This window comes from Echinops telfairi, unplaced genomic scaffold (genome assembly GCF_000313985.2).
Source record: "Echinops telfairi isolate 266 unplaced genomic scaffold, ASM31398v2 ScPeMD7_16;HRSCAF=60, whole genome shotgun sequence".
NCBI classification, from domain to species: domain Eukaryota; kingdom Metazoa; phylum Chordata; class Mammalia; order Afrosoricida; family Tenrecidae; genus Echinops; species Echinops telfairi.
The window spans coordinates 4,098,382-4,108,146 of record NW_022103913.1 but is presented as its reverse complement, the minus strand read 5'-3'; the positions used below and the strand labels follow the sequence as shown (position 1 = coordinate 4,108,146).

At 37.2% G+C, this 9,765-nt stretch overlaps 1 protein-coding gene across 5 annotated transcripts in view; it reads right to left on the bottom strand.

Annotated features, from left to right (window-relative positions):
* The window catches only part of XRN1 (5'-3' exoribonuclease 1), a 160,164-nt gene that overhangs the window by 78,316 nt on the left and 72,083 nt on the right, over window positions 1-9,765 (bottom strand). For all 5 annotated transcript variants that reach the window (XM_045287476.1, XM_045287478.1, XM_045287479.1 and 2 more), the window contains exons 17-19: window positions 8,625-8,745; window positions 8,439-8,537; window positions 6,293-6,396 (exon numbers count right to left, since the gene is read on the bottom strand). In XM_045287476.1, coding sequence (XP_045143411.1) covers window positions 6,293-6,396; window positions 8,439-8,537; window positions 8,625-8,745 — 324 coding nt within the window. The remainder of the gene's footprint in view (window positions 1-6,292; window positions 6,397-8,438; window positions 8,538-8,624; window positions 8,746-9,765) is intronic.

The following is a 9,765-nucleotide window of genomic DNA, read 5'->3' as shown; positions in this document are numbered from 1 at the left end:
AAGGGTCACGGGGAGGAGATGAGCCAGTCAGGGTACAGTGTAGCAACAATGAAACATACAACTTCCCTCTAATTCCTAAATGCTCCCCCCAATACACACACTATCATGATCCTAATTCTACCTTACAAATCTAGCTAGACCAGAGGATGTACACTGGTGCAGCTAGGAACTGGAAACACAGGAAATCCAGGATGGATGATCCTGTCAGCACGTGGTGAGTGTGGCAATACCAGGAGGGAGGAGGGAGGATGGGGTGGAAAGGGGTAACCGATTACAGGGACCTACATACAACCTCCTCGCTGGGGGATGGACAACAGAAAAGTGGGTGAAGGAAGATGTCAGACAGTGTAAGATATGACAAAATAATAATTTATAAATTATCAAGGGTTCATGAGGGAAGAGGGAGCAGGGAGTAAGGGGGAAAAATGAGGAGCTGATGCCATGGTCTTAAGTGGAGATCAAATGTTTTGAGAATGATGAGGGCAATGAATGTACAACTTTCCTCTAGTTCCTAAATGCTTCCCCCTCCCTGCCACTATCATGATAGGAACTGGAAACACAGGGAATCCAGGGCGGATGATCTCTTCAGGACCAGTGGTGTGAGTGGCGATACTGGGAGGGTAGAGGGAGAGTAGGTTGGAAAGGGGGAACCGACTACAAGGATCTGCATGTGACCTCCTCCCTGGGAGACGGACAACAGAAAAGTGGGTGAAAGGAGACATTGGACAGCACAAGATATGACAAAATAATAATTTATAAATTATCAAGTGTTCATGAGGGAGGGGGGAGCGGGGAGGGAGGGGAAAAATGAGGAGCTGATGCCAGGGGCTTAAGTAGAGAGGAAATGTTTTGAGAATGATGAGGGCAATGAATGTACAAATGTGCTTTACACAATTGATGTATGTATAGTCTGTGATAAGAGTTTTATGAGCCCCTAATTTAAAAAAAAGAAAAAGAAAAGTAAAACTGAAATTTTTTGAAGAAAAAAAACAGAAGAAAATCTCTGTTAAGAATTAGGTCAAGAATTCTTAGACATGACAGGAAAAGCATGATGAACAATAACAATAACCAAAAAAATGGATAAACTGATACATTCACCCCAAAAGCATAGGAAGCAATGATATGATTTTTTTGTTCTGGATCTTTGTTATCGACACCTCATGATCACACAGGCTGATGTGCTTCTTACATGTGGGCTTTGTTGCTTCTTAGTTAGATGGCCCCTTGTGTATCTTCAAGCCTTTAAGACCCCGGATGCTATATCTTTTGATAGCCAGGCACTATCAGCTTTCTTCACCACATTTGCTGTGTACCCATTTTGTCTTCAGTAATCATGTCGGGAAGATGAGCATACTGGAATGCCAGGTTATTAGAACAAAGTGTTCTTGCATTAAGGGAGTACTTGAGTAAAGGCCCATTGTCCATCTGCTACCTTAATACTAAACCTATAAATACATGTACATAGATCTATTTCCCCATCCTCATATATAAATATATTTACATATGTTTATACCTGTATTTAGACCTCTATAAATGCCCTTTGCCTCCTAGTTCTTTCCTCTACTTCCTTTTACTTTCCTCTTGTCCCACTAACATGTTCAGCCTTCATAGGGGTTTCAATAATTCCTCTCGCTTACATTGCTCTTGATCAAGCCCTACCAGGCATCCTACACCCTCCTTGCCATTGATTTTTGATCACTTGTTCCCTTGTCCCTGGGTTTGTTAAGACCCACTTCCTTTCCCATGTTTCCCCCTCTCCTGTGTCCCCCCATAACCATCAGTTCTGCTGTTTCTGTTTATCCCACTTAACTTATCTAGGTGGACATGCAGAGACAATAATGAGCACAAAAACAAGACAGAGCAAAACAAAGCAAAAAAAAGAAAACCAAACAACAACAACAACAAATAAACCAAGGACAAAAAAAAGAAAAACCTATAAATAGTTCAAGGTCTGTTTGTTGGAGTGTTTTAGGAGTGTTTTCCGGTCAAGTCTGATGGGGTGCCATGCTCTGACCCCCACAGTCTATTTTTGGTATTCCCAGGGACTTCATTGCTTTCTTCCCCTTGCTGTTCTGTTCCATGCCCTTAGTGTTTCACATCAGTGTGGTGGAGTCAGATCGGGCAATATGTCTCCAGTATTGTGCCCCTTAGTGCTCAGGCTCAGTGAGTGATGTTGTGTCTCGTGGTGGGGCCGGCCCTATGGTCCTATCATGTCATTGTGAATGAGGGGGAGTACGGAGTGGAGACTCAAAGCTCATCTGTAGGCATCTGTAGGCAACCCTTACAGAAGGGTTGGGTGGGGGAGATGAGATGAGCCAGTTAGGGTGCAGTATAGCACCAATGAAACATACAACTTTCCTCTAATTCTTTAATGCTTCCTCCCACCCACTACTGTGACCCCAATTCTATCTTACAAATCTGGCTAGACCAGAGCATGTACACGGGTACAGATAAGAACTGTAAACACAGGGAATCCAGGACAGATAAAGTCCTCAGGACCATTATTGAGGGTAGTGATACCAGGAGGGGAAGGGGAAAGTAGAGGGAGAAAGGGGAAACCAGTCATAATGATCTACATATAACCCCCTCTCAGGGGGACGGACAGCAGAAAAGTGGGTGAAGGAAGACATTGGTTAGAAATAAAAATTTTTTTTTAATTCTCAAGGGTTCATGAGCGAGGGAGGGGGTAAAAAATGAGGAGCTGATCCCAAGGGTTTATGTAGAAAATGTTTTAAATATGATGATGACAACAAATGTACAAATGTGCTTGACACAAAGGATGGATGTTTGGATTGAGATAAGAGTTGTAGGAGTCCCCAATAAAATTATTTAAAAAGGAAAAAAAGCATAGGAAGCAAGTTCTTTTTTTTTTTGGAAGCAAGTTCTAAGGATAAAAAAAGTCAAGATTTCATACAGAAATGCATATTACTCAAGAAAAAAAGCCCATTGTTACATTGAACTCTCAGCAGCACACACAATAAAAGACAGTTAAGATGTGCTTGCAGAGCTCCCGGGAGAAAGGACTGCATCTCTAAGATTGTAAGCCCTCAGCACTCTATTTTAAACACCTAGTAGCTCAACCAAAGGACAAGTAATTGGGAAGAACATAAGGTATGAAGTGCGAAGAGTAACTTATGTAAATGATCACTATAAAATGATTGTAACTTGAATATGTTAAGAACTTACTCTTAAAATTTGGGCATTTTTAACAAAAGAATGCATAATTTAAACAAACCCTGGAAGGAACATATAAAGGTGATGTTGTATATGATAACAACTCTTTCAAAAAGAGACGTATATTTGCTAAATAATATAATGACAACCACTTGTAGAAAAGAATTAGGATATAGAACATCCAAATATTAAATAGAAAATAAGAAAAATAATATATACATCTAAAACATCTTAAGCAACAGCTAGGAGAAAACATGGCTTTATAGAGGCATAGGTTTTTAACAATAGATTTTTAAATGTGACACCAAAAGGATTAGCAAGAGAAGACAAAATAGATGTGGCACTATCAGGTAAGGGTTGGACTGGTAACCATAAGGTCGGTGGTTCAAGCCCACCAGTAGAACAGTGGGAGAAATTTGAGGCAGTCAGCTCCTATAAATTTGGGTTCACAGCAAGGGAATCCTATGGATCAGAATCTACTCAACGGCAGTAGAAGAGTTTTTCATTAAAATTTAAAACTTTTGTTTAGCTAAAAAAAGAACCAACCTTTAACAAAAGGGATACATTTTCAAAATTATATGAGAGGAAAAGTGGAATGATAAGACATTGAAGGGAAGGGGAAGAAATGTGGAGCTGATATCAGGGGCTCAAGTGGGAAGAGAATGCTTTGAAAATGATGATGGCGGCATATGTGCAAATGTGCTTGACACACTGGATTAATGTATGGATTGTGATAACAAATGTAAGAGCTCCCAGTAAAAGTATTTAAAAAAAAAAGAATAACCACTATACTTTGTATCTTTAGATAAGTGTTGGAAAAGATAGGAAGTCTCATTACTATTTTTGTTATCTTTACTTGCTTTGCTATAAAATAATGCCCATTGACATATTTGAAGTTTTCACAAACTTTATCTATGTGGAAAATAATAATGATTACATTGCAATGTAATAAACCACGATCAATGAAAAAAATAAAGAATGTTACGTGGTGGGAGTTGCAACCAGTAAGATGAAACAAAATGTGCATAAATTGTTGAGTGGAAAACTAATTATCTGCTTTGCTAACCTTCACCCAACTCACAATAAAAAACCTTACTCTATGTAAATTTACCTGGAACTATGAATACATTTTTTTTCAATTGTCCCAGGTCTATCAGAGGATGCTCAATAAAATTTCTTAAAGAGGAAAAAGAAAAAGAAAACGCTATAATATTTTGGAATTCTAAAAAAAAAAAAAGAAAAAGACATTGAATTATTTTCACAGACCTTTTGCAGATCCTTTGTTTAAGATTCAGAATAAGAGTTTAACATTTAGAATATATAAAGAATTCCCATATTTTAATAAGAAAAAGACAGACAATCCTCTAAAAAATAGGCAGATGATTTGAATGAACAATTCACTAAAGAAGATAAACAAATGTACAATGAGTACATGAAAAAATACTCAAGATTATTCGCCATGAAGGAGATGATAGCTTTAAACTTGCACTAAAATGGTTAATTATTTTATTTTTTTAAGAAAAGGAAAGCAGTGAATGATGGCGGGAGTGCGGAGTGGAGACCCAAAGCCCATTTGTAGGCCACTGGAGATCCCCTTGCAGAGGGGTCTCAGGGAGGAGATGAACCAGTCAGGGTGTGATGTAGCTAACAATGAAAAATACAACTTTCCTCTGGTTCCTAAATGCTTCCTCCCCGCCCCCACTATCATGATCCAAATTCTACCTTGCAAGTCTGGCTAGATCAGAGGATGTACACTGGTACAGATAGGAACTGGAAACACAGGGAATCCAGGGTGGATGATCCTTACAGGACCAGTGGTGTGAGTGGCGATACTGGGAGGGTAGAGGGAGAGTGGGTTGGAAAGAGGGAACCGATTACAAGGATCTACATGTGACCTCCTCCCTGGGGGACGTTCAACAGAAAAATGGGTGAAGGGAGACGTCGGACAGGGAAAGATATGGCAAAGAATTAATTTATAAATTATCAAGGGCTCATGAGGGAGGTGGGAGTGGGGAAGGAAGGAAAAAATGAGGACCTGATGCCGGGGGCTTAAGTGGAGAGGAAATGTTTTGAGAATGATGAGGGCAATGAATGTACAAATGTGCTTTACACAATTGATGTATGTATGGATTGTGATAAGAGTTGTATAAGCCCCTAATAAAACGAATAAAAATAAAACATTTAAAAAATAAATAAAAGAAAATCAGCAAGTACTGGTGGAGAAACAGAAATTCTTATCCACTGCTGGTAGGAATGCAAACTGGAACCGCCACTGTGGACAAGCCATTGATGGCCTCTAAGAAAGGTGCACCATCATGGTTGTGCGCAGCCCTGACTCACAACCGAACAAGACTGCCGGGTCAGCTTTCCTAGGTTATAGTTTTCACGGGAACAGACTGACAAGTCTTTTCTCCTGAGAAGTCGCTGGTCACAATTCCATTCTCAGCTATACACTCAAGAGACTTAACAGTGAAACAGACACATATACATCAATGCTTGCAGCACTATTTACAGAGGTTAAAAGGTGAAATGCCTATCAACTTCTGAATGGATAAATAAAATATAGTACATGCTACACAGATGAACCTTTGCTACACATAGATGAACCTTGAAAACATTATGCTGAGTGAAGTCAATCAATCACAAAGGACAAGTACTGTATGATTTCATTTACATGACATATCTAGGATAGGCAAATGTACAATGACCACAGTTTCTAAGTGGTTGGTAGAGGGGGGAGGGGGAGGGAAAAGGAGAGTCATTGATTTGGAAGCAGTAAGCTATTGTGTAGGTGATAGGAAATTTGACAATGATTATTGGTGAAGGTTATATATTAAGATGAATGTAAATGATATCAATAAATTATATATGTGAAAAATGTTGGCATAGTAAAGTTGTGTTATATATGTTTTACAATAATTAAAAATATATATACCTCAAGTGTTGTCCAAACTATCAATAATCATTGAACTTTCAGTGGTGGGATGAGAGGGCTTTTATTGCAGTACAGAGTGCACATACTTTTAAGTAATAATTAGATTAATAAAAAAATGAATCAATAAAATCTGTCAAGAAGTACAGCAAACATATGTTTAAAATATTGTAAATGAAATCTTACTTAGTTTCTCCATCTGATGCAGCTACAACTCTAGCTTCTTCAAGGTGAGGCCAATTAACAAACACAGACTTTCCAAGCACTAATGAAGCAACATTTTCTATGCTCTTAAAGAGAAAACAGAAAAATTCATTCAAGTTCAAAAGAAAAGCTCAGAAAGGCAAAGTTAAACTATTAAAACTGGTCCAAATGTTCTTAAGTGTGTATTTAACGCTAAGAAAAACTCACCTTATTCATTAAATCAGAAAAATACCAAGAGTTTAAAATTTAAAGTTCGAACGAGAACTGCTCACTCACGGCCGTTATTTCCAAGAGTACACAAACTTATCTACTTTAACCCAAATAATTTACTCCATCCACTCTATTCAGTTAGTTTTATTGCTAAGTCTCTCCTTCCAATACAATTTGCCAGACTTTGTTTCCATTTCTTTTTTTCTAAAAAACATTTCTTACTTATTTTTAACTATCTGCCTTTCACTTCAATAATGGCCCTCTGAAAAGTATTTAAGATACTAAGGCATTCAATAAATTTTAGCTGTGATTATCACTGTTATTATCAGTTCTATTATTCTTTCCAATTTCCATTTCCTTCTGCCAATCCCTTCTCATTAGAGACCTACTACGATCAACTGAAAGTATCTAATGTTGCTATAACCAACATCGAGACACCTTAGACATCGAGATAACTTTATAGAGAATTAACAAGTAGTTTATTGCAGTTACATGAGGTCAATTATTAATGAATGCATCATATCTAACTTGCCAGGGTTCATAGCAGTTCTTCTTTTCCTTGTTTTTATAGTTCTGCTTGGGTCAGATTTATCGCCTGACTCTTACTTTCTCAACTGCACTGTCAATAAGAGTGGTCACTTTGTATGAGCCCCTAATAAAACGATTTAAAAAAAAAAGAGTGGTCACTAACATTAATCTTGAATAGAATGACTATGAGAAAAACAAGTTTTAGTAAAATCAAACAAGATAGCATGAGCACATAGTTTATGTGATTTTCTATCAAAATAAATTTCATAAGAAACCTATATTGTTAGTTCACCATTATATGATTGTTTCTTTTTTAATCTCTATTTAAATTTCTTGGTTTGCACAACTGAATGGATTGGATTTACATAATTCTCAGTAGTAAAAATTCTATGCACTAATTAGGCTTATGATTATTTTGCTTATTTTTCTCATGAAAAAGATGAAGAGAACATAGGAAATGCCTAGAAATGCTATTCCTTTTGTCTAGCAGTTCAAATCTTCTTTCTTCTACAAATGTGTACTTAATCTTTAGCATTCATAGCTCATACCCATTTCAGAATTTTTTGAACAGTATTTTTACTCATTGTGTCACAAATACACGCTCTGATCGATGTAAATGTTGTAAAAAATTGTGTAAATGTTTCTTTCCTCTATTAAGAATGAACTTTGAGAGTTAAAATATTTTATACATCTTTGGTAACACCACAGTCCCACCTACTCCCCATCTACTATCATTGAGCCAATTCAGATTCACAGAGACCCTATAGCATTTCCAAAGCTGTAAATCTTTATAGGAACAGAAAGTCTCATCTTTCTCCAGCAGTGCAGCTGCTGGGTTCCAAATGCTGACTTTGCGGTAACCCACCAGGGCTCTTCTATACGTATTAAGCATCTGTGGTAGTAAGTAATTTCTTGTCGACTTGATAAATAATTGTAGGGGTGGAGTCTAGCCTGTCACTCAGGTCACAGACTGATGATGCCTCCTTGCGGATGTGACCTTCGCATGAGGATTTTGAGAACGTCCTCTCTCTCTCTGCTTTACCTTTCTGCTGTTTAGCCACTTGGAGAGCTGCCAGTGACACTGAGACCTGTTAGAGCCCTGGAGATCCTTCCACCACCACTGGATCCACAAGACTTTGCACCCACCAGCCTGTAATCTTCCTGCATTTTGCATCATTGCATGAGATTGTGTGAGTCTGAAGAAGGATTTTTGGCCTAATATTGTACTTACATACTTGATCTGGACTGGGCTGGGAAATTTTCTTAATATGCAATTACTCTTTGATATAAAGCTCTTTCTTATACATATATGAATGTCCCTGGATTTGTTTCTCTAGTCAACCTAGTCTAACACAGCATCTAATAAATAAATAATAAATAAAATACTTACTAGTTCATCTGAGTCTACATTTAGTAAGATTTCCAACATCATATTTTCTCCACGACTGCTTTGTTGGAATACTTGTACACCACTTTTCTTCAAAAAAAACTTAAAAGAGAAATTGGAGAATTTCATTATTTTGTCAATCATCACTTTATACTCAATAAAAAGAAAAATTCTGAAGTAGCCACTAACTTTGTGTTTGATATGCTTCAAAGTAGGAAATCCACAGAAATATAATGCCTTCTGGTCAACCCTGGTTATTTTGTTTTTGCTTATGTCTACACGCCAAGCATCTAAAGATATTATTTGGTACCTAGAAAACAAATCAATACAGTTACATTAAAATAATACATTATATACAAGTGTAATTTTTCAACTTACCCTTGGATGTTTTGCAAGAGTTATCTATTTTTTTATTTAAAAAGAGCATGGCAATTACTACCCTAAGATAAAGAGAGTTTCTTTGTTGTCAGTGGTCTACACCAGGAGTCAGCAAACTTTTGAGACAGAAGAGCCAATCCTGTCCCTCACAATAATTTTAAAATTGAGAGCCATAAATATATTTTTATAAACATACAAAATCAATATAACCTAAATAATATCCTTTAAAACTTTTGGGTTTATCTGCTTTCAACACATGGAACTCAAGACAGGTAAAACCCTCAGGAACAGTAGTGGAGTAACGATATCATGAGAGTAAGGGGAGGAGCGGTGACCCATCACAAGGTTGGATATATAGCCCACCCGCCAGGGGGATGAGTAATAGAAATGTGGGTGGAGGGAGACAACGGACAGAGTAGGACACGAAATAAAAATAATATATAATTGATCAAGGATTCAGAAGGGTGGGAGGATAGGGAAAAAAGAGGAGCTGATACTAAGGGCTCAAGTAGAAAGAAAATGTTTTGGAAATGTTGACGGCAACATATGTACAAGTGTGCTTAATACAATTGAATGATGGATTGTTATAAGATTTGTACCCCACAATAAAATGATTTTAAATTTTACTTCAGAGCCATACGCACGTACTGAGAGAGCTACATATGATTCATGAGCCACAGTTTGCCGACCCTGGTCTAGACACAACCATGTTTGTAGGTTATTGAGTATACAATTTCTACTACTAATTTAAATGGAAACAACAGATGAAGGGATTTCAAGAAGTTTGTGGAAAAATTCCATTATCTTTGCATTCAATTTTCTCACAAACTTTTTGGATCCCTTATATAACAAACTTTTTTTTTCTTTTTTAACATTTTATTAGGGGCTCAAACAACTGTTATCCCAATCCATACACACATCAATTGTGTAAAGCGCATTTGTACATCGTTTC